Raw genomic sequence first — 26,884 nt, forward strand, 5'->3', positions numbered from 1 at the left:
ACTTCTGTATATCCTGCTCTCTTTCTCGTATATTTAATTTAATTAGCTGTTTACTTACATCTTTCTTCTTTAACCCAGCGTTGGTCGCTATGTGAATATTTTGCTGAATATGAAATTCAAATGACAATCACATCAAAATGGAAGGGGTAGTAAGTTTGTCCCTCTCTCTAGCTGACTTTATAAATGTTGGCTATTACCTGCTAGGAGAATTTTTTTTTGATAGAGAAAATATTTGTCGGATTGGTAGCTATTGTCGTGTAAAGAACTGTCTTTGTAAAGTCAGTGACTTCTAATTCTATTCGGGATTATTATTTCACTTTAAAGTTCATAAACCTTTCCTTGAATGCAGGTACTTCGCCTGGCAACTTAACCTTTTCTAAAATAAAACAAAAACTTATACTGTGCAGAACAAAAGCCAGTTAAACATAATATAGCTGGGAAGTATTAAAGCAGGTATGGACATTCCTTTCAAAGAAACTATACATTATGATACAGCAAAATAAATACTTAAGTTTTAAGAAAATACCTGTTGCCACTTTAAATAGATATTTCACCCCTCTCGAAAGTTATAACAAGAAATCCAATACAGCGCTAGCCTTAGCAAAATGCCGGGTATGCGGCCACCTGAATGACATTGTATGTAGTAACCTCTCCCTGGTTAATGCCCATGCCTCATTACCATAACAAAGTATGGGTCTTGCCATGGTGTTGTATAGGCAAAAATTGTATTTGAATGTTGTCAAGTGTGGTTATTCATCCAAGGTCCTTCCTTTTGGTAGGCAGTTCACAGCTTCTTTTGCTAATTTTACATATTTAATTCTCTGTGTGTATGAATTGCGATATTCTTATGGGTTTAGTTCAATGAGCGTGGAGAACACATACACACAAACATGCACACACACTCTCACATATCTATACTAATAATAAATCTGTAGCCAAAATTTTTCTGGTAATATTCGATTTTCCAAAAATAATTGGTGTTTACATGTATAATTAACCATCCTGAAACCGAAAATCGCTTTTTTGACATTTTTGTCTGTCTGTCTGGATGTTTGTTACCTTTTCACGCGATAATGGCTGAACTGATTTATATGAAAATTGAAATATAAATTAAGTTCGTTGTAACTTAGATTTTAGGCTATATGGCATTCAAAATACTTTATTTAAAAGGGAGGTTATAAGGGGGCTTGAATTAAATAAATCGAAATATCTCTCTTATTATTAATTTTTGTGAAAAATGTTGCATAACAAAGGTTTCTTTAAAAATGATTTCCGATACGTTTCATTCCAAGCAAAATTTTGATGGGACCAAATTGCATCAAAAACGGATGTTCTCTGAACCAAATGATCATATTTTAATTATTTACATGTAATAACAATTAAGAAATATGTTAAAGGAATTATCATTGCACTAAATGAGTGGTCTCTGGACCAAAATGATCGCATTTTAATTATTTAAATACAATTTAAATTAAGCGACATATTAAACGATTTATCCTTCTATCAAACACGACTGTTCCCTGGTCCAGATGTCCTATTTTAATTATGTAATTACTTTATATTTATTTCTAACAAGTGCAGCGGAGCACACGGGTACAGCTAGTTAAAATAATATAACAAAAGCCCTTTCCACCAGTTTTACAATAACACAAATCTCGTTCCATGACCTACTATTGTATAACAATTTTTTAACTGGTTGCTTGTGTAACTGTGTCTTGTTTTGTATACAGTGAATGAGGACGCCCTGCCTGGAACTGTTGTGGTGCAGCTGGATACCACCGACCGTGATGTAGACCTTGTGTCACCTGTTGAATTTTATATCACTGGTGGAGATCCCAGATCACAGTTCCAAATTCGTCAGACTGGAGAAGTGTACGTTGCGAAACCTCTGGATAGAGAAAGTGTCAGTAACTACGTGCTAGATGTCACAGCTACTGATGGCAAATTCATTGCAACAACTAAAGTCACCATTGATATCCTGGATGCTAATGGTGAGTGAAAGAGGCAGTTTATTTACTTCTTTATTTGAGTAATATTTCTCGGTATCATGAAAATGTATGATCTTTAAAATATGTTGTTGTTGTTGTTTTCTAATGACAGGCGTTTGACAATAAAGCCATTTGACCTCTTGTACTCCAATATTTTTCAAAGATATTATCATGATCAGTCATGGTGAGGTGTTCCGAATCCATTTCTTGGTTTGAGTTGCACAATGGGCAGTTAGGGGACTGATATATTCCAATTCTATGCAGGTGTTTGGGCAAACAATCATGGCCTGTTGCCAATCTAAATGCAGCTACAGACGATTTTCGTGGTAAATCGGGAATTAACTGTGGATTTTAATGCAGAGAGTTCCATTTTTTCCCTTGGGATTGTGTTATCAAATTTTGTTTGTTGAAGTCTAAGTATGTAGATTTAATAAATCTTTTCACAGAGTAATACATAGATTTAGTAACAGGTCTGTAAGTAGCAGTGCTGCCCTTCTTTGCTAAAGCATCCGCATTCTCGTTTCCCAGGATTCCACAATGGGATGATATCCATTGGAATACAATTCTTTTATTGAGTGATATTAATTGAGAGAGCATTTTAGTTATTTCTGCTGTTTGAGATGAAGGTGTGTGTTTAGAGACTATTGATAGAATAGCTGCTTTGGAGTCTGACAATATAACTGCATTCCTAAATTTATTGATGTGGCATAGGAGATTCCTGAGACTTTCACTTATTGCAATGATTTCACCATCAAAACTTGTTGTTCCATACCCAAGAGATCTATAAAGTGAGAAGAAACAGCACATAACACCTGCACCGGCACCTTGTTCTCTGGAGATCAAGGATCCGTCGGTGTATAAATGAAGCCAGTTTTGTGCAGGGTACCTAATATTAATTGTCTCTAAAGACAATTGTTTCAGTATTTCAGTGTTTACTTCTGATTTCAGTATTTCTTCTGTTAAATTTAGATTATATTCTATATTTAATAGAGTTAAAGGGTTTGGTTTAATTTGTAAGTTTTCTTTTAAATTCGGGATATTGATTTTCTGTTTTAATTCTTGAACAATGGATATGAAACTTTTTTGAGTTTTCAATCTACAGAGAAGACTGTATGAATGCCAATTGTTTTCTGGTAATCTGATGAGCTTTTCATAATGAATCAGTGCTTTTTCTTCTATTGTCATTTTGATGCTGTTAATATTAGTGAGGAATCTCATAGAATCTATTTGAGTTGTTTTGATTCCACCAGTAATGAGTCTGAGAGCTTGGTTTTGAACATATTCTATGTCGTTTATGAAAGGTGAAGCAATTAAAATTTCTCCGCAGTATATCAGCACTGCCTGTATAAACATTTTGTATGTAGTGTTCAAAGTATTCCTAGAGCATCCCCATTTCTTTCCTGCTAGTCTTTTTAGAAGGGAGAATCTTTTACGAGCTTTTTCAGAAATGTATTTCAAATGGTTGCTCCATGTTAACTTACTATCGAAAATAACTCCAAGATTGATCTTTAAAATCTAGTAACAGTCATTCTTTGAGGTTTTCAAGCAATATATGCTGTTCTTTGATTTTTTTCATATAGAAAATAAATATATACATTTTAAAATAATTTCTTCTCCTTCTTCGTTTCTCTGCATTTGTTTTACTTGCAAGTGGGAGTGGGGAAACTCTGAAATTAAAATTTTCTATCATGATTTCCAGATTTTCGTTATACTTTATTATGCTTTTAAGTTCTACACATTCCAATTTGTCTAAATGATATCTTCGTTCACGTAATTATGCTTGTGATTGCCTTACAGACAACCCACCCTACTGCTTACGCTATCGGTATCGTGAAGTTCTGTCCGAAGGTGTTCATCCTGGCAGTTATGTATTGACTGTCTTGGCAACAGATATTGACGAGGAACCCAATGCCAATCTCCGATTCTATCTCACTGGAGAGGGAGCTGATCATTTTGCTCTCGACAAGGCTGCAGGTATATAGTAACAAATAATAAGAGAAGTAGCAAGAAATGATTTATGGACTGAGTGAGACAAGTGCTCATTGAGTTCGAAGCTTACATAAACATTCCATTAGCTCTGAGACTCTTTGGAAAGGCTCAATAATGTGTGTATTGTTTATTTTGCTGCCATTTCCCTCTATTAATATTTTCATTAAATTAATTATAAATTGAAACCTATATTTTTAATATTTGTTTGGACAATGTGGGCAGGGAAAAATTTCTCAAATTTATGAAGAAAAAATTTGGAACCTTTTTACAAGTTATGCCAATATAAAATCCCCATCTGCCTCTGAGTTTGAACCTGAACTCTTCCAGTTCATAGCCCATCCCTCCACTAACAGAACCAACTTAGCTGTAATTTGTAATTTATTTTCTACTTATTTTGGGTTATTCTGAATTGAACCAGGACATCTGAAGACAGTGCGTCCTTTGGATCGTGAGCAGCAGTCAAAATTCCAACTGACAGCTCATGTCCAAGACCGAGACAAGCCTGGGTGGGAATGCTCGTCACAGCTTGAACTGCTAATCTCGGACCTCAACGACAATGCCCCACGCTTCTCCCTCGAGTCGTACAGTGCCACTTTGCCAGAAGACGTGCAGGTTGGCAGTCTTGTGACCAAGGTGCATGCCACTGATCGCGACATTGGTGAGTTGACTGTGTTGTTACTTGCATATCAATTTCATGATAACGTGCTATGAGATACACGTACTCCTTACACCTTCATTTCTATTCATACTGCCTGAAGACGCCCAGGTCGGGAGCCTGGTAACCAAAGTCCATGCTACTGACCGTGATATAGGTAAGCTGATATTACTGAATGCATTCTGTTTACTCATCCATCTGTGTTTGTCTCATTGATTGAACTAAGGAAAAGACACGAGTATTAATGAATAAGGGCTCTGGCACATTCATACATTCACATCAACATTTATTCTGAGACAATTATTGTTAAAATTATTGATTCCCTTAGGGAGATTATTTTGGGTTCATTTTGAGTAAAAGATTCATATAGAAGTGGGGCCAATCCTCAATATTTACGGTGCCTGAACAATTTGAATTTTAAATTAGATAGAACTATAGATAAAACAGCAGTAGAATTAGAATGGTAAAAGAAAGTTAGAGAAGAACAATTATAGGTGAAATTAAGAGGGCAAAGACAATCTTTGGTATTAGTTAAAGAAATTACTCAAAACAGAATTTGGTAGCGAAGATTGACAGAATAGCATATGCATACTTCATATGAAAGCAGCAGCAATAATAATAATAATAATAATAATAATAATAATAATAATAATAATAATAATAACAACAGTCACTTTCGAGGAATATCACTTTTGTTTATGTCGTACAAAATTTTGTCCAATATTCTTTTGAGAAGATTAACTTCACCTGAGCACGAGTTGTACTCTTTCTGTATATAGGCTATTATATTTTATGTTACAATGTTACAATTATTAGCAAAATAAATAAATGAATGAATGAATACATTTATTGGGAATCATCAATGTGGTTTTAGACGTAATAAATCGACTATTAATCAGATTTTTTGTATTCGTCAGATATTGGAGAAAAAATGGGAGTATAAGGGTACAGTAGCCTACATCAGTTATTCATAGATTTCAAAAAGACATATGACTCGGTTAAGAGAGAAGTTTTATATAATAGGTATACTTATTGAATTTGGTATTCTCAAGAAACTAGTTCGATTAATTTGTATTTATTTATTTTACTAATAATTGTAACATAAAATATAAACAGATAAAACTTCAGCTCACCCCTGTAGAACTCATGCTCAGGGGCGGATTCCTGAATTAAAATTAAGAAGTATATAATATAATTTGTCTTATATCTGCTACACAATAAGAATATATAAATCAAAATTTACAATCTTTCATTATTTATAAAATCCATACATAATTTTTTTTTTTTTAATTTAGTACTAGAACTATTAGAATTGACAAGATTGGGATATTTAAATATAAATTTGTTAGGTATATATTCTTGGGTCTAAATTACTACTATGATTAAATACAGTAGCAGTGTTGCATTTTGGTTCAAACAATCTTAAAGAATGCATACCTTTTGTTTTATAACAATGAAAATACAATTCAAAATTATTTCGATTTTTATGTATGAATTTTATTAATACAATATAATAAATTTGTCTTATTTTAACAACATTAAAATCTAAAAACAATTTTTGAGATGGAGAATCAATAGGTTTATGAAGACATATTTTAATTATTTTCTTCTGTAATAAAGAAAGTGGATTAAAATTGGTTTTCAATAAGCTACCCCGTCCTATAATTCCATACATAATTACCGATTGAAATAAAGTTAAGTATATTGTGCGTAATAAACTTATTGACAAGTATTTCCTCAATAAAACAAAATAATATATTATTTTACGTAATTTATTACGAAGGTAATTAATGTATTGGTTCCATTTTAAATGACTGTCGAAAATTATACCTAAACATTTAACTTCAGTGGCCTCCTTAATAATCGGATATTTACATTGTATAGGGCAACAATTAGAGTTATATAATTTAATACTTACTATAGATGTAGGAGGTTTGTTACATTTTTCAGATAATGAGAATGGAATAATTATGGTTTTATTTTCGTTGATATGTCAAACCAATTTTTTTTTATTAATTTAAGTCCATTATTTGAATTATTATATCATACCAGGTTTTTCCACCAAAAAGTAAAACTGTTTCATCTGCATAAGAATAATGAACACCATTGTATTGTTGTAAGTCAATTTTTAATACGTCATTAATATATATTAAAAATAAAATAAGGCCAAGAACTGAAGATTCACTTGAATAATAATTGTCAATTTTCGTTATTTGAATTCTGTCGTTGAGATACGATTTTATTAAGTTTAAAGCATTACCTTTGATTCCTATAAGTCCAATTTCTCAATTAAGATATCATGTTTCACTATACCAAATGCTTTTCTTATGTCCAGGAAAATACCAATACATTTCTTACCTAGATCAAATTCTCTAACAATTTTTTAGTAATTTGATATATTACATTATCTGTACTGAAATTTTTTTGAAAACCAAATTGATTATCACTTAATATATTATGTATATCAAGATAATTCATTAATCGAACTTTAATTACATTTTTCTAGTAATTTTGAAATACCGGTACATGAAAGTAATGATATTGGTCTATAATTGTTCATATTCTTTTTGTCTCCTGTTTTAAAAATAGTTTCACAATTGCATTTTTTAATTCATTTGGGAATTTGCCATTTAGAAAACAAATGAAAAAGTATGAGTTAGAGATTTGGCAATATAATTTATAACCATCTTAAGTATTTTAGCACTTACGTTCTCAGGACCAGGTGATACTTTATTTTTTTAAGTTTTGGCTGTATCGATTATTTCATCATCTATTATGGGGTAAAGATATATACAAAAATTTACTGTTACATTGCTAAGAAAATTGCTGTTTTTTAAAGACGATACAATATTCAAACCAATGTTTGTAAAATAGCAGGGGCATATTTTGCGGGCTACCGGGGCTACCAGCGGTAGCCCAAGGAAATTACAAAAGAAAAAGTTTATAATATAACATAATGTAATAATTTTGTATTATTAGTTTTACCATAGTAATTAAAATTAAAGTAATTGTTAGATATATTTTGTGTAATAATAGGGTCAGCGGTAGCCCAAACCCTTTAACCAGTATACGCCACTGTAAAATAGGAATTAAATTCTGTTGCAATATGTTTTTTTTTATCACTTAAGATTATACCATTTTGAGAAATAATTTCATTAAAATGTTCGTTTTTATTTACTTCAATATTTGCTGCTTCTCGCACAGTTTGCCAAAACATTTTATTATTATTGCTATATTTTTTTTGATTTGATAGAGAAATAATTAATTAACTTTCACTCTCTTTATTACATTAGGTAATATGTTATGAAATTTTTTAAATTTGTTTTTTGAAATAATATTAAATGGTTCTTTTCTTAATTTGTTTGTGAGTTTGTCTCTCGTATGGATTGATTTAACTATATCATTTGTAATCCATGGTTTAATCTTTTTAAGCTCACTAGAAACTTTTTGAGTAATTTTATTTGTGTGCTTTATAATATTCTTATTTTATATTTGGTAAAAATTTTTGATACCATTATTGGGATCATTACAATTCATTACAGTATTCAGTGTTTCATTACTTATATCTAACAATAGGTCATCATAATTGATATTACTGTTATATATATAAGTTTCGAAGTCTTCAAAATCTACTTTATTAATAAATGTAATTAAAGCAGTAGTAGTGTAATGGTCAGTAATATTGCTATGATATACACTTGGTATAAATTCAAGTAGTTTGTTATTGGTTTTAAAGAAAATGTAATCGAGACAATTTTTCGACTGTGGTCTAGTTATGGATTTTAATAACTGGCAAAAACCGAATTCATATTTAATATTCATATAGGCCTTTCTATGCCCTAAGTCATCCATAGAGTCATCTAGAATTTGAATGTTGGTATCTCCAACTATAATGTGGTTATTAACTTTTTTCTCGTTTATTAGAAAGGTTTCCAGATCATTTATAAATTCAGCTTTGTTTAAACTGGGGGACCTATATATTGTCGTTAACTCAATAATAGTATTGTTGAAATTAAATGTAAAATATATGCGATCTGAATTTAAAATTTCAATATCTAAAGCTGACACTTCAATATAATTTCTAAAATACACTACAATGCCATCACATTTATTACAATTGCAAGGTTTAGTAAACATATTAGAATTTTGTTTGTCAGAACCTATATCATAACGAAGCCAAGTTTCAATAAGTACTATTATGTCAGAATTGAAAGAAAAGTATCGTAAGAAGGCACAAAATTCAGAGAAATTCTTTTTTATACTACGAATGTTTAAATGAATCAGTTTTAAATTAAGATGTTTTTAGTTAGCAATATAATTATCAAAATTAAGTATGTCATTAAATATTTTTGTTGGGTTACATTTGATATAATAATTATCTACATTGTTATATAGCTTGCTGTTATTATTGTTGTCAATGATGACGGTTAAATATAAATAATATAATGGAAGTAATCAAGGGATGTAATTGTCTAACAATTACAATTTTTTAAGATCATAGTAATCAAACACACTGCTCACTTTGGAATTTTCATTAAATTAAGTTTTCATTAATTAATTAAAATGCATTTCAGTGAAACTTACAGCAGAGTCCGTATAGGCGAGTTTCTGTCTGATGCCTTTCCATTTCACTGTGGGCTAAAGCAAGGAGATGCTCTATCAGCTTTACTTTTTAACTTTGTTCCAGAATATGCTATTGGAAAGTCCAGAATAACAGAGAGGGTTTGGAAATGAATGGGTTATATCAGCTGCTTGTTTATGCGGATCATGTGATTATGTTAGGAGAAAATCCACAAACTATTAGGGAAAAGACGAAAATTTTACTTGAAACAAGTAGAAAGATAGATTTGGAAGTAAATCCCGAAAAGGCTATGTATATGATTATGTTTCGTGAGCAGAACATAGTACGAAATGGAAATATAAAAACTGGGAATATTAAATCCAGACATTTGAGATGGGCAGGGCATGTAGCACCAATGGGCGAATCCAGAAAGGCATATAGAGTGTTAGTTTGGGAGACCGGAGGGAAAAAGACCGTTGGGAAGGCCGAGACATAGATGGAAAGATAATATTAAATGGATTTGAGTGATGTGGGATATGATGGTAGAGACTGGATTAATCTTGCTCAGAATAGGGACCGATGATGGGCTTATTTGAGGGCAGAAATGAACCTCTGGGTTCTCTAAAAGCCACTTGAAAGTAAGTAGTAATAATAATGATGATGATAATAATAATAATACACAAAATTTAAAATACCGATAATGAAAATTGCAAACAATTTTAATAATAAGCTCCTTGACAAACTTCTGCTACTTTAAACTGAACGAAAGAATTTCCATGTGTTGGATATCCACTTTAGTTATCTCACAACTACTGCCAGTCACGTCTTCAGTCGGCCTGCCGATCATCCTTGAGAATTCCTTCTTTCGATTGTTGCTTGCCTCCGGAGCTCCGAATCCCTCCGTATGCTCTCTCTACTAGCTACTGTAGTAGTGGAGATCACTGGAGGAGAGCTTTATTTGTAATATCCGATTCCTCCATCAGTAGTATTCGTCCACTGAGCAACTCTGCCCTAGGGTCACTGGGAGGATTAGATCAATGGAGAAAATCCATGACCCCATTGGGAATCGAAACCGCAGCCTTCCAGCTTTGTGTCATTATCTCTTAAACGTATGCCTCATTTTGAGTACTATAACTTTATTTAAATTTGTACATAAAATATTTAAATGAAAATACATATATATATATATATTTAGTTATTGTTATTGAAAACTTGTTTCATTTCTAATTTTGGAGCTGATAGTATTAATTTAAGCTTTTAACTATTAATTCTGATATTATACTCTTTATCACAAGACTACAGAAAGTAAAATGCTTTGCTTAAACATGGTTCATATATAAGTACATGAAATAAGTGATTTACATAGCAGTTTTGATATTAATGAAATACATTTTATTATTTTCTGTGTTTGTGTATTTCCATATTAAACCAAATTTCTCACCTTTTTATTTTGCTAACTCATTGTTGTACGATTTTTTTACGTATCTTACTTCTTTAATGGTACTTATTTTTCGACAAAAAGAAAAATCAGTGTAAGTTCCTCTACTGACATGTTCCAAATGGGAAGGGAGAGGGAATTTACTTTTCATGTTTCATGTGTGTGTATGTATGCCTGCTAGCCCTTTTTCTAGAAAGTCCTCTGTCTGAAATAAATTTTCCACTTCTCTTTCTTAGCTCACCTCACTGGATGTATTATTATTTAAAAACAAATTTCATTGTTATTATTGTATTTGCACACACTTATTCTTTCAAATGAAATTATATCTATTTGATGTACCACAATATTAGTAAGAGTTATTTGAATGAAATAGCACAAAAATATGCAAGGCACCAAATATTCAGTGAGTGATTCACGAGGAGCTGTTTCTGTTGGCATCATCATTATAGGGAGCATGCTGGAAATTCACTCTTTCTTCATTTTTAATAACAGGATAAACAAACTTATCTGTTATATATGTTGTCTTGGAGCAATGTTAATTGTATAGCACGATAATTTACAGATATATTAGGTTCAGTCTGCATATTTCTGTTATCTTGCTTACAGATAGTCCTCATACCTGTACTCAATTTGTTTCTTTTAATCTGTTCAATTTAGTAATTTTTAAGTAAGAAAGCCTTTATTAGATGCCAGAAAATGTATTCTAATGCTCGGCTAGTCTGAATGAATTTGTAGTAGACAAAGATGATGTTTGGGGCAGGTTACTACTTTATACTTAATTTCCTCTTATTTTCATATCTAAATCTGCTAGTCCATTAGTTCCGAACTTAGATAAATGAATCTTACTTGGTAATCATCATAATAATCAACTCGTCAACCAGAATATTTTATTGTGATTCCTTTCTTTTTCTGTATTGTTGTCTAAGGCTGTTATCTTCGTTAAGTTATCTAATCTCCTTGGATCTACAAAATTCGCCTATATAATGTAATGACTATAGATTCATGTGTCAAACAGCCAGCTACACTAAATGGGACCAGAAGAAAAATCTAGACTGTATCTCCAGATATCTACAGAACTAGAAGAAGCACGCCATGAGAATTCATTCACCTGGCTTCCCTAAGGCAATAATGAAGTATTGTCGAAATGAAAAACACTTGCTAGGTCACTCCATGAAAAGATGGCATGAAAATTCTTTCCTCAGGCATAACATTTCTTCCAGGACTAACACATGACAGGATGTTGATGATGCTGATCACTTGTTTAAGATGGGGACATCTCTTGGCAAATTCGCCCATAATTTACATGCACCATATTTAAAAGACAATAATAATTATTGTTTAATACTATGAAATTTAAAATTAATTTAGACTTCCCAAAAGTTGTTATAAAAGCAAAATCCATTCTCCATTGTTTCAGGCTGAGTAAACAAATGACGACCCTAAATAAATTAATCTAGTTGTTGTGTTGAGAACGTAGCTTCATAATTTATTTACAAATCAACAAGTTGTCAGTAGAAATATAAAGAATTTGTTATTTTAAATATTGGCCATTTTCGGTAGAAACAGTTAAATCTAATACAATTTTTAAATATTTCTTGATAAATGGGGGATACTTCAGCCTGGTGACCCTCCCTCCCCTGTGTACACCATTGAATTGAATTGAATTGAATTGAATTGAATTGAATTGATGATGATGATGATGATGATGATGATGATGATGATGATGTGGTAGTCCAATGCCTAGTTACTTGACAATGAAGTCATTCACTGTATATCTAAGTCACTTAATAAGTCATGGCAACATTTTTTTTCTACGGAATTCCAAGCCTCGGTCGAAATTTTAGGACATGTTACGACATTGAAATGCCTGGTACCTATTGATGCTCCTTGATGGTGTGTATGCTCAAGAACGTCGAATGAAGGGGAGTGTAAAGTCAGTTGATTTTCAGCCTTCATCTAGTATAGATGTTAGTCAACTGGAACAGCATGTACAGGGTGGAAGATAAGATAGTACATTAATTGACAGGAGCCATAGAACTCATTATTTAGAGTAAGTTTTGTCAAATAAAAAAAAATGTAGGACTTACAGATAGTGAGATAATTACAAGTGTTTCAAAAGCACTGACAGCAATTGCAAGATGTCTCAACGCCTCATAAGTACTATCCCACACCCCATGCAGTCAGCGACTTGAAGGGGGTGGGTTAAGTTCAGCTACCTTTCACTGAGCTTCAGTGCAATGTTTTACGAGCTAATCTGGGGATAAATTTTCGCACAAAAATGACCTATATAAACTCCGGATAGGGATGTAACTGTTATTTGTATAGTTTGTGTAATTTAATGTCAGAAAATGTAAATTAATAACCCAAATGAACAAAATAGGTCGAGCCCGGCGCAGTTCAACAATGAATGCAGAATTATCAACTTACAATGCAATACACTAACAATTCAATACTAAGTCTGGCATAATAATTTTAATGTAAGCAAGAAATATGTACAGCAATAACAAGAAATAACGTGAAAATCAGGAAATTATGTCCAAATTAGTGAAAACAGTTAGGAATGAAGTTTAAGTTACAATTAATGAAAAAATAAAACTGATGTAACTTTGTGAACTTTACAGTTTGATGCTTTACGAATCACTAATTCTGGGCGTTAATAATGAAATAAAGAGTAATAAACTCTGTAAATCATATTCCACTCACATCTTACAGGTACTGTTCAAAATGTCCACCATCAGCGTGCGTGCAGCTTTCACATCTTCTAGTCCAATTATGACGAACTCTGGTCAGTAGTTCTTCACTATTTCGAATTTCTTCCGCAGCCTGGATCATGTCTAAGTAGGCCTACTCTCGATTTGTGAACTCTGGCATCTCGTAGTTTTGAAATAAACTAAACTGTATCACTGTACGTCCAACTGCACACTAATGCAATGTAAACATCACAACAGCTGATCAGTTGCGAGTACTAGGCCAACTGTCTGCCATCCGGACAGCGATGCCAGATTTTTAGACTTCTGTACGTGACCTGACAATCAATGTTTCCAATGTTTCTTCAATCGATTAATTCGAAATCTGTGAATTTTCTAATTAAAATACTGCTGCAATGTGAACATATTAAACGTTCTTTTCGTTGTTATACAAGAAATTAAACCGTATTTTAAACACTATTCGTAAAATTCGCGATCGAAATGTCGGCATAAAAGTATTATTTCTTCAAAAACCTCGCAAAAACGAGCAAAATGGTATTATACTTTTTTGTTCGTTATATTTCAAGGAATCATAATGTACTACCTTACCTTCCACTCTGTATATGTAAAAATACTGTACTGTAGCAGTGCTACACAGCAGAAACACGAAGGAATGTGACACAGAACTCGTAGAATCTTTCCACATGGTCAGAATGTTAATGCAGTCTACTACATCTCGTATCTGCAGTATAATCTACATCACGCTGTTAGAGATAAAGATCCTGAATTGCTTCACAATGCACTCATACTTTATGATAATGCTACAGCCCATATGGCAAATTGTTTGAAGAACCTTTTACGACAAGGAAATGGAAAGTAATATACTATTCCCCAGATATTTCACCCTGCGATTTTGATTTGATTCCTAAATTGAAAGCTCCATTGCCTGGGAAAAGGTTTCCTACAAGAGAAGTCATCACCAATGCAGTGAGATGCGAGATTCCAAAATTGGACAGTGGTGAAGCGGATTGTATTTGTCACCCTCCTCATTGTTGACAGTGAACAATTGACTGCCTCGGAGATTACTTCGAAGGTTGTTAATGTGCTAATGTCTATGCAGAATAGAAGGTGGAGGAATAAAAGAAATTACTAGTTAAAGTTCTGTGTTTTTACTCTCCTTGTCTAAATTCTGAAATCTTCACAAATATATTATTGGTGGAGTACATTGTGTCTTTCAATATGTACGAGGTAGGGCATGGGATATTACCCTTTTTAAGTTGGTACCAAAGGTTAACCACAACAATATACATGACGTTATCATTATTGTTGCATCGGTACATGCTTTGGATTTAATATGCAATATAGCTAATTGGAGTATTCAACATCGTATGTTTGCAATTGTTAGTTACACGAAACATGAAAGTATGGTGCATGTGCACCGGTCATTTCGACGACGATTTGAAGATAGCCGAAGCAGAGGACCAGTTCCAACTCGTAAAACAATTCTCTCATGAATGAAAAACTAGAGGGACTCAGGTTCAGTGCTCAGTGTAAAGAGAACTAGACCAATGAAGACTGTACGCACTCTTGAAAATACTGAAAGGGTGTGAAGTGCATTACAGCAAAGACCAAGTTGTTCACAACGAAGACATGCACTCACTCTAAACTTATAGAATCGCAACCTATGCCGCATACTGCATCTTGGCCTTTCGTTTCATTAATACAAAATTCAAGTTGTTCAACAATTAAATGCTAACGAAAAATTGAATCGCTTACATTTTTGTCGACAAATGCAGGAATTAATTCAACAAGATCCATTGCTACTGGCCGTGCTACTGATGTCTGATGAGGATAATTTCCATGTTTCTGAGTTTATAAATAATAATTCAAGAGTGAGAGCTATCTTGTAATATGCATAAATAAATGTTTTGTTCCTTGAAAGAAAATTATTTCACTTTTAAAACAGGTAGTCTCTCATATCCCACCTTGTATATTTTGAAATTTCTTTACAAACACGCATTTGCCTGAAAAAATTGTTTGCCATGACGTAGTAAGTGACCCATGTATAATAATAGTGTGTGTGTGTGTGTGTGTGTGTGTGTGTGTGTGTGTGTGTGTGTGTGTGTGTGTGTGTGTGTGTGTGTGTGTGTGTGTGTGCGCGTGCCCTTTTTTTTTATTGCTCTTGATTTGACACTGAAGTTGTATTGATGATGATGATGTCTAAAAGTGAAAGACATAGTTTTTCAGTAATTGAAATGAATTAGAGGGAGTTAATAGCAAATGCGTGGAATCATTCTTCTTCCCTGTCTCTTGCTCTCCCAAGAATGCCGAGTTTGTTGCTGAAACAGCTTGTTGTTGCTACAATATTCTCTCATTTGGCGATCAGCACCCTGTGTATATATTCAACATTGTGTATTACAGTGGTTCTCAGCCTTTTTTAATGGCATGCCACTATTTTTAACTTGGGAAATTTGCATTACCACTAACCAAATTTATTACGGGAAAACGTCACGTGTCTTTCCCAGGATCAGAATTCAGAATAAACATTTCTGTGCTTCAATACCAAAATGTATCGTTTCAATGAGGCGTGTTTACTCTTGGATGTATCTTTTAATTACACTTACTCTTTTAATTTATCCAATGGAATGTTCCATAAAATATAAGGACCTTTCATATTTCATTATAATTATATTTATTTTTATTTCAACTTTAAGTACCGTCCAGCAGTAGCTCGTGTACCATCAGTGGTATGCTTATCATAGGTTGAGAATCACTGATGTATTGCTTTGTTAAAGAAAAGAGAACTGTAAAACCTCTGCTCTAGACCAGAGCCTAATGTGCCTGTGAGATAAAATGGACCTTGTAAAAGGAAATGAAAGTGGTCATAAGAATATTAGAATGCGTTATAATCATACAGTTAAAAAATAATGTATGAAACCACATTTAACTTATTGATTATTCATTTGTTCTAACAATTGAAATGACATTTTTATTTGCTGTATTTGAATAATGGACATGCATTTAAAGACAGTATGTTATTTGGTAAATGACATACATGACTTAACCCTTAAGCAGTTATACCTAAATTTGTAAGTCATGCGGGGTGTTGCTGACACCCCAAATATAATGGGTTTATATGGCCTTTTTTTAGTGAACAATTAAAATATCTCTCTTTTTTATTTATACAACTATATAAAATACCTTAATACCTATCACAACGTTATAATTAATGTACACTAACGATAATATTTAAATATTGGTTCACATGTAATATTCAAATGTCTATTCACTCCTAATGATAATTTACTTTTCATCTTCCTTTCCAGACCACTTTCTTGATTTTTCTGTGCACAGTCAGTACTTAACATCCATTGTTATTATTTGTTACACAAGTATGATCAGTTTAGTCACTGTCACTATTTACAATAGAAGCACTACGAGTATTGTAACACTTTGTCACCCAACACCACTTAAACCGTTATTATTTCGAGTATGCGAATTCCAATTTCAAACATGTTTATGGTTATTGTTGCCTTACTAATTCTAAGAAAAGTAGCGGAAGTTTCAGAAGTAAAGGCTTACTCAAAATGTAGTTAACAGCTCAGTATATCCCACACGACTACTAAGGGTTAACAACATTGGAAACATTACATCATTGACCGTCAATGTCAGTGAGTAAACATCTCAGCTGTTGGGAAATGTTTAATGATTTGATGCCGAAAATAAGAATGACCAGATTAGAAAAATAAATTATCTTTCAGTAGAGTGAACAAAATAGAACCTGTTAATCTGTATGTAATTGTCCATAGTTTTCTTAAGAGGCAAAAATAAATGTCAGACTGAGGCTCAAAAAGAAATGCTTCACGAACCTACTTGTCTTCCACTTAAAAACTTGCCTTCTTTCGAATACAAGTATTCACTTCTTTCACCTGTCTGCCTCTAGACCTTGTGGCAAGAGCTATGAGTTCACAAGAGTCGAGGTTCGAATCCTGACTCATTAGAATATATTTCCCTTTAAGTCTCTGGTTCGAGTTTTGATGATTATAAGAAATAAGGCTGCTTATGAAGAAAGAAGGTGCAGTCCAACTCTGCTGCTGAGGGAGCTGTGCTTCATACGCTAATATCACTAGTTGACAAATTGAAACCTTTTTCCTGTATCTGGTGTTTAAATGGGTGGGGATTTACCTAATTTTGGGATGCTGAATTCAATGGAAAAATCTGTTTCCTTCTATCACGTCACATTTTCTAGATATACAGCAGACAGTAATACGATATTGGTAAATATGGACCATTTAATTTCAAGCATAACATAACACCTAGAACCACACTAAAGTTTTCTTGACAACATAAACAACTTTTATAAACCAACAAAATCACATTTCAGCAATCACTAGATTACAGGGCTGTCACTAGCTGAGTCACCTCTACCAGGCAAAGCCAGTATACTTTTCGCACAACTCCATATATTACATCCAAATACAGAGTTTAGTCATCATCATTCTGATTATTATACATTATCTCTGAAAAAGACAACATTAACAATGTAAAATATTAAAAACCCATATAAAATCCAAAATACATAAGGGTTTTGACCCTTATGTGATACAGCAATTCCGAAGCTGTTTCGGATTCTGCAACCAAATAATGATATGAATTGCTATATCACACACGATGCAAAATGGCTGTTAACCATTGTATTTAGACCTGATGGCAAGTTTCCCTTCCTGATACACTCTAATACCGTAGGTTATATCTTTTTTTTCTCTCTCTGTTCAGAATGATCTAAGTAAGGGAATAATCAGCAAACTTGAAAATCACACATTTATTTAATCTACAAACACCTCTTCTAAGGACGCGAGATCTCGTGCACCTGTTTGGATCTTTTCCTTTCAATTTACTCTCTTGTCATCAGGAACTGAAATACCAGTAGAAAACTTTCCCCAAATTTCACAGAAATTGCTTGTTCCAGTCTTTTCTGTACACTTACTACAAAAATGACTGTGTTGTAAGAAATTGTGTGAAAAGAGGACTACTTGTAACCTTGAAACAAGCATGTTTTAGGCAGATGTTGCTGCAGCATGTCGAGAGATAGTTGTAATGAATGTAAACTGTTTTATCTATGAGTAGAATTCTTGTTTCTCACACTACCTCAACTCTGCTTAATTATGTTTACTGTTACAGGTATTAACCGCAAGATCAAGTATTCCTTCGTTGATTCTGCTGACGGCCACTTCAAGATTGCGCCTGACAGTGGTATTGTTACACTGGCAAAACCTTTGGACCGGGAAACAAGGGCTACATACAATCTGACAGTGCAGGCTATGGACCAAGGGACACCCCAGTTATTTCAGACAGCTGCCCTCACTGTACTGGTGCTTGATATAAACGACAATCCTCCTGAATTTGCTTCCAAGTATTACTATGCTGTCGTGCCAGAAATAGATGCTGTGGGAACAGAAGTTGTCAGGGTTTTGGCAACATCAAAGGACACTGGTGTCAATGCAGATGTGACATATTCCATTGTTGGTGGAAATGAACACAAAAAATTCCAGATTCATCCAAAATCAGGTATCAATTTTCAGGAAATCATATATACATATACAAAAATATTAAAAGAGTTATGTACTGCTAATAAAGATATTAAGTTTACTCAGCAAGTTATGATATGCAATTTATCAAATAAATTGAAGATCCTTTGCGCTCATTTTTATTGCCCTCATATTTACCGTGTTTGTCAGACACATCAGCTTTAGCTTTTCTCCATACAATAGGGGAATTTTGTGGGTGGTAAACTGCTGAAAAGCATACAGTTGGATATATATATATATATATATATATATTTCTAACTAATGGCGGATGGTGGTACTTCACTGTTCGTCTTTTACCCATATGAAGCCAGTTGTGTAGTCCAATTTACAGACAGAGTTGTTGCCCAGGGTGTGTGATAGGTGGCTGGTCTACTCTAATCCGCGATGAGATGAAATTATGATGGAGATATGTTAGGATGCCATAGGGGAACTGGAACTCCTTGAGAAAAATCCGTCGTTACCTGGAGCACAGGCTTACCCAACACAAGTTATAAATTGAGAGTATGTCAGGAATTGAACCCAGGCCCACAGGATTATAAGTCCAGTGCTCTAGCCACTAGACTACTGTGGTGGAATCTTGAAGATATTCATTCTTTCATTCATTTAGTGTTCTGTCCATGGGCAGGTCTTTCACTGCAAACCCAGCTTTCTCCAATCTTTCCTATTTTGTGCCTTCCTCTTTTTCTCCTCATATGATCCATATATCTTAATGTCGTCTATCAGCTGATATCTTTTTCTGCCCCAAAGTCTTCTTCCGTTCACCATTCCTTCCAGTGCATTCTTCAGTAGGCAGTTTCTTCTCAGTCAGTGAACCAACCAATTCCTTTTCCTCTTCCTGATCAGTTTTAGCATCATTCTTTCTTCACCCACTCTTTCCAGTACAACTTCATTTCTTATTCTGTCTATCCACTTCACACATTCCATTCTTCTCCATATTCACATTTCAAATGCTTCTATTCACTTCTCTTCACTTCATCGTAATGTCCATGTTTATGCCTCATATAATGCCACACTCCACACAAAGCACTTCACCAGTCTCTTCTTTAGTTCTTGAAAATATATAAAACATAAGATTTATGTAAATACTTATGGTGAAATATTGTCATATTAACAGATTCCAAAAGCTGCAATCCAATTACCAGATTTGACTAAATTTTGGATTTTAGAAAAAGATGGTACGCCAGGATATTTTCATAGAAATATAGCACGACACTTTTTGTAAGATTTCTTCATAATAGATGCATTGTAAATAAAGATTCGCTAATCTAATATGTACTGCATTGCCACAAACCAAACTGAACTTCACTGAATTGAAATGAGCTCCTACTAATGTTCTAGCTTGTGTCCCTTGTTATCTGTTCATACTATGTAACACAAAATCTTCCCACACTCAATCCAGGGGAAATGTACACTATTTCCTGGGCAGTTTCATTCGGTCGATAACAGTGAAAGGCCGATTGCATTAACCTGAGTGAAATCTGTTTTCTATCAAACGTTATGCATGTATTTAAATGAATATATTGTGTGTGTTGAATTAATATTCGTTACGAATTGAATTCATTTAAGAATATATTTGTTTCAGGTGTCATAAGCATAGCAGAACAATTGGACTATGAGCGTGCCAAAGATTATTTCCTAACAATCCAAGCTGTAGATGGAGGCACACCTCCTCTGAGCAACCACGCTACTGTGAACATTTCAGTGACTGACAGCAACGACAATGCACCCATATTCAACCAAGCCTCTTATAGTGCCAGAATCAGAGAGGATGCTCAGCTTGGGGATAAGATCTTGCAGGTACTTATCTTCTTCTTTCTCTTTATTGTCATAATCATAATCATCATCATCATCATCATCATTGACTGGACGGTGTGACTTTTGGTGTTCCAAATAAGTACTTTAGTACTTGGCATCTCTCAGTGCAGTCCCTACCCGGAGATCCGATTGAGGGACTAGTTTACCTCCGGAGAATTTTACACTGAGGGACTCCATGAATATAAACAGTGAAAAATATAGTGGGACTGCGTTGGTGGTAATGCAGCTTATGTGGGTACCTCTTTGTTACTTGTTAGCTTAAACAAAAATTTTAAACCCCCTCACCACGACAAGGTGAGTACCCACGAGAGGGTAATTGAATGTAATATTCAACCACTCAGAGACTATATATTACAAAGGGATCTAAAAATACATTTCAAATTGCAAGCCTCATCCAGATCTCAGATGTTCTTCAAACTGTCAGATGATATCCTGTGTAATTTCTATAAAATAAAAAAAGAAGAAATACCAATCTATATCACAGACACACTCATTGCTAAAACTCCAGTTGTGAACGAAATTCCTCGATGGAAATGGGTGATTCCAGAACATAGCATACAAATTCCAGGAAATCATTCCAAAAATGATCCTCCATACATTCTTAAGTTAGATTCCATGTACTCTGCAGTACATATAAGGATCACCTAAATTCTAATAATGGGACATCAGGAGCAGGGTATTATATTTCAAAATATCAAGAAAGTTATTTCGTACTATGTTCATCCTCCTCCAGTCTTGACACTGAATTGCTAGCTATTGATGCTGCTCTTCAGTTTGTTACTCAAATTTCTGAAAAATCTATTTGCATACTTACCAGCTCCAAGGGGGCTATATTTAATATAATTAAATATGTACCAAACCTATATGCACATAGAATTATTCCAATTCAGAAGCAACTAAGTAAACTAAAAAAAACTCCAAAAGGAAATAACATTTCAATGGATACCTAGTCATTGTGGTATACCTGGAAACGAGAAAGTCGATAATATTGCAAAATAGGCAACATATTTGCAACCAAGACCTCTTCAAGTGATATTTCTATCCAATGCTTTTGCTTCATTAAAGTCTCATTTTACAAACCTATGGATCAACAATTGGCTCTCTTCTGACAAAGGAAAAATTCTACAGTCTGTACAAAAGAAACCAAATGACCTGGAAATGTACAAAAATTTGCCCAGACATGTTCAAACATTTTTAACAAGAGCCAGAACAGGTCACATTGTCACTCAATTGTATCTACACCGATTTCACATTTCTGATAATCCTACTTGTCTGTGGTGTAATAATCATGATGAAGATCTGTAACACATTCTTCTATACTATCCATCCATAAACCACAAAAGAAGTAAATTAAAATCATCAGTACCAGTTGCAGAAGACACAGCCCTGCAGTATATATTGACTACACCCCACCTCTGGCTACTAGCAACAGGCATCTATAATGAACGCCGATCAAAATACCCCTCATTTCTCATGAAAAACAACAACTGAATAGACTACAGTGGACTATAGTGGACTTTATGTTGTCAGCAAACAGCTGGATACATTAAGAAGATCGATTAATCATCATCATCATCTCTTTTCTAATCATTCTTCCCCTGTCATTCATTTTTTCGTCATCAACATTTATTCTGCTTGCTCTTCTACTTCTACTTCTCAGTATTGTTGAGGCTGTCATTTGTTTCGACTTCATTCATTCTGTCTTTCTCAAGGTCGTCTTTGGTCTCTGTTCCTAGGGATTGCATTAGATGATAATTTTTTATAACTTTCGTTCGGCATTCTTCGTATAAACCCAAGTTCTACCCATTCACATCTTTTGTCATCTATTTCGTGTTGTAATGTACATGTTTCTTACTTTTTTTATTATGTCATCACTCCCTATGCGTTGTTACGGTGTGATCTTGTAATCTCATTTACCAATCTTAAGCGTCTCGTTTCTGCCGAATTTTCAATTTTTATTCCTTGTTTTATTTATCAAAAATTCACGTCCGCTTTTCAGCTCATTGTGCGTCCTTAGTTTTTTTTAAATATTTCCTTTGTGTCTGAACTAAACTCCACTTAGATGGGATGGTACCTGAAATAGAAGACAGTAGCGAGTGAAAACTTACTGTTGTCAAGCCAATAGAATAGTCAACTGCTTTAATTGCCAAGCTTTAACACACACGGGTTGGTGTAAGAGTTCTCACCATTCTCCGTTTTCATTTAATTTTGTCCCAGGTCATCAACAATGAATTAAAGTTTAAGTCAGCATTATAAAAATAAACTTATTTATTGATTTTGGTCTCAAAAATGCTGATGATCAGAGCTGAATTTTATCTCGACTTAAAAAGATGCAAAATAAAGAATGAGAAAGCGGTAAGAATACAAAATTATTTTGTTTAGTAGACACTAACAGTCACTTAAAAATTATTGAACATGTTCTTCACTCTGTATTTCTTCTAAACTCCATTCGAAGTAAAGTCCCAAGGGAAGCAGTTGTTTATTAATGAGATTATAATTGCTTGAATGCTGTTGTCATCTTGTTTGACATTTTAGGTTGTGAAATGAACTGAAAAACAAAGTCATGATTTAAAAGATCTAAAAGTCTAAATTACTACTCATGAATTTTTATGTTGGCTGTAGACTTTTCAAAATTTATCATCCTACTTAGCGTTCCATCTGATAGACAATAGATCTTTTACATTTTCTTCATTGGAAAATTTAAAGAGTGCATTCATTTCTGCTTATATGTTTTCAGCAGAGTTCAGGCTGTGTAATTTCAGAGGTCACCTAACAGTCTTATCACTTCGATATCTTCCCTTCAATTAAACAAATCTCAATGTGATAGACTGGATGCTTATTGTTCTGGAATAAAATAATTGCTTGAAAGTAACATTCTTTGACACAAAATACGAAATCATTATTCAAAATGTGATACTGATCAGTATTAAGCTTGTCCAATACTCACAGTAAGATACCTGCTCCACCAAAAATATCCAATGTTGGCCACTTTTGCAAGCACTAGCCACATTTGAATAATTTCGAGGGAAAAATGTTCTGGGGCCGGGCATCGAATCCGGGACCTTCAGTTAAACGTACCAACGCTCTACCAACTCAGCTACTCGGGAACTCTACCCGACACCGATCCAACTTTTCCTTCTATATCCACAGACTTCAAAGTGGTCTGACAACCATCAAGCAATCAACATTGAGTGCATACTAACTCTGTGTGACTATGTTGGTAGAGCGTTGGTACGTTTAACCAAAGGTCCTGGGTTCGATGCCCGGCCCCAGAACAATTTTTCCCTCGAAATTATTCAAATCAACTTTACAGGGAGTTATACCTGAAAGCTTGATTTGCACTAGCCACATTTATTTTTATCTTATCTTAGTTTATGGTGATGAATTAGACATTATCCTCTTCATTTGTTTAGGCCTATTTGTATATTCACAATTTAAAGCTAGTAAAATTCTTAATTAATTGATTTAGTGACTGGATGCTTGACAACTCTGTATTCTTAGGGTTTGTAATTTAATAAAATTTTCGGGAATCTCTCTGTCAGCATTCCTAAACTGTGTGCATAGCAGTCTTGTTTATACCTCTCTATTCTTTCTTGAAGTTGAATTTACACAGCTCTATTCATATATCTGAATTTACTATTTTTTTTTTTTTTCATTTTTGGTGTAAAACTGAATATGCCCCATCACAAAACATAAGATTATCACATCTTCTGACTCGATTATCCTTTCAACTTTTTGATATAATGCCCAATTATTACTTATATAAGCCAGCATATTCACCTCCATTACTCTATAGAACTAATATAATTTTCAAGATTTTCTGTTTCAGTACCTACTTTTTGCATTGTTTTACACTTCTTTGAAACTTGCTTAATTTTATCATTATATCTATTGTTGTCTTTCATTATGTTATTTTTATTTTTTTTTTTTTTAGTATTTCATTGAGGTTTTTTTTTTTTTCTCTACAGAATTTCTGTTGGTCCTTTGCAATGCAAGAGGTGAACTTTATTTTTCCTTCTTCCTTACAGATGTTGATTGGTTTTTCATATGTCATCAAAAACATAATATTATGAAAGTTCCATATCATCCGTTAATGACGGTCCTGTTACATTTCTGTTTTCAGGCACTTGCCATGGCAATTAGTTTATTTAGTATGCTATTCGTCTTAGATAATCCTTGTCATCTAAGTTAAAATTTACATACCTTCACCTTCAATGACTAGTCATTATTGTAACATGAAGGAACAAAATATAATACTCGATTTTACTCTTATAATATACCTCCATTTTGTGCCAATGACTTAACTTTCTCTTTCCATTTCTTCTTCACTATGTATACAAATTTTTCTACTTTCTTCAAGTTTCTTTCTTTTAGCGGTCTACTTAATTTCTTATACGCTACTCTGTTATTAGGGTTTTTCATATATAGTCCTGTCATGTTCAATAATTAGGCTATCAGTTCATATCCATTGGTCTCATTTAAATATGTTATATCCTATCCTACTTGTTATCCTGTCGTAAAGAAGTTTGTGTTGTATTCAAGTAAATAAAATCATTAGGTACTTGTTCTGAAATACTACTGTTCAAAGTTATTTTCAATTTGCATACTTTTTCTGATGATGATGAATTAGACATTAATTTTAAATTAATTTCCTTAGGTATTAGCACATGACCTCGACAGTGATGTAAATGGAAAGGTATCTTATTTGATTGCAAGAGGCGACAGACATAAACAGTTCTCCATCGATGAGAAAACTGGCTACATATCAGTGGCTGGGATGCTGGATCGTGAAATGGTATGTTAACATTTTTAAATAATGTTTCATTAAGCTGACATACGAAGGAAAGTCAGGAAGTAATATTCCTAATTGCAGTAATACTTCTTTCTGTGGTGATTACTTCACTGTTAAGCTCGTTCTACAGCTTGACACCTCATCAAGGTATTAGATTTTCGTGTAAGTTAAATGAAATTTGTCTTGCTGAACCAGGAGCTTCTGTCATTCATCTGCTGTATCAGTGACAGTTTCATTAGGCATTGAGAATTTATCTCAGTGTAAAAGCGTAACTTTCTCTAATTTTATTTTGAATAGTGAGAAAGAATGTCTAAAATGTTTCATTATCCGTGTTGGTATTTCATCATTAATATTACAAAATGCTTAACAAATATTATAAAATAGTGTCGTTAAATATTTCCTTCAATACTTTGCATATACTTAAATTTTATAATTATTGGAACCTTGCTCTCATACTTCCCCTCGCATTTTCTCATGTCCTCTACTGCATTTGTATAAAATGCAAAGTATGTGTGCTGGATATTTGTGCAGACATTATTTAATTGCTTACAGGTGTCAAGTTATGTCCTGGAAGTTCACGCACGAGATAGCGGAATTCCTGTTCTGTCCAGCTTTGTGATGGTTAACATAGAGATATCAGATGCCAATGATAACCCACCACTTTTCTCTCAATCCAATTATACTGCTATTGTTCAGGTGAGTAAATAAGAGTGATCTGTGCTCAAGATGAGTGGAGATTTTTTTTATTTCCCTATCAGTATTAAACTTAAAAATAGAGCTACAAGTTCTATGGTCATAAATGTATCAGAAATTGAAATTTAATAAATACTTTATATAGCTAATAGATCTAGTAAAATCTCCATTCAACTTGATATGATATATATATTTCTCAACATCTTCGTTCCTGCTGATTCTTCACATTTCTCTATTTGGGCCAGCAGTCCTTTACTTACACTTTTACAGCTTAAAATACAGACGTAACGTGATCTTAAAATCTGCTCTTACTATATCTTTCATGTCCCTTAATTTTTTACTTAACACTCCTAACTTATCCCCTTCTTATCCTACTTCACTTCTCTTATTTTCAGGTACACTTAAAAATATTATTCCTATTAGTTTTTTCATTCAACTTCATTCCCTTTCTCTCATAATTAACTACTTTCTTCTTTTAAATAACGTAATACATTTAAACTTGTTAATATAGATCTAACCCTTGTTGACTATTTCAGTAAAAAACATAACCTATTATTAAATTCGTTGTCTAAACACTTCTTACACAACACATTAGCGCTCGTACTCTAGAACATTGTTTCACTTTATTTATAACATGGTCTTAGAATCCACTGTTTAATCAAAACAATTCTGTAACAT

At 33.4% G+C, this 26,884-nt stretch overlaps 1 protein-coding gene across 3 annotated transcripts in view; it reads left to right on the forward strand.

Moving 5' to 3' along the window:
• Nucleotides 1-26,884, forward strand: part of LOC138710218 (fat-like cadherin-related tumor suppressor homolog) — a 369,088-nt gene that overhangs the window by 300,959 nt on the left and 41,245 nt on the right. For all 3 annotated transcript variants that reach the window (XM_069840878.1, XM_069840879.1, XM_069840880.1), the window contains 7 exons: nucleotides 1,731-1,991; nucleotides 3,786-3,962; nucleotides 4,396-4,635; nucleotides 18,500-18,886; nucleotides 20,489-20,703; nucleotides 25,379-25,516; nucleotides 26,066-26,209. In XM_069840878.1, coding sequence (XP_069696979.1) covers nucleotides 1,731-1,991; nucleotides 3,786-3,962; nucleotides 4,396-4,635; nucleotides 18,500-18,886; nucleotides 20,489-20,703; nucleotides 25,379-25,516; nucleotides 26,066-26,209 — 1,562 coding nt within the window. The remainder of the gene's footprint in view (nucleotides 1-1,730; nucleotides 1,992-3,785; nucleotides 3,963-4,395; nucleotides 4,636-18,499; nucleotides 18,887-20,488; nucleotides 20,704-25,378; nucleotides 25,517-26,065; nucleotides 26,210-26,884) is intronic.

Source organism: Periplaneta americana, chromosome 12, assembly GCF_040183065.1.
Source record: "Periplaneta americana isolate PAMFEO1 chromosome 12, P.americana_PAMFEO1_priV1, whole genome shotgun sequence".
Lineage (NCBI taxonomy): Eukaryota > Metazoa > Arthropoda > Insecta > Blattodea > Blattidae > Periplaneta > Periplaneta americana.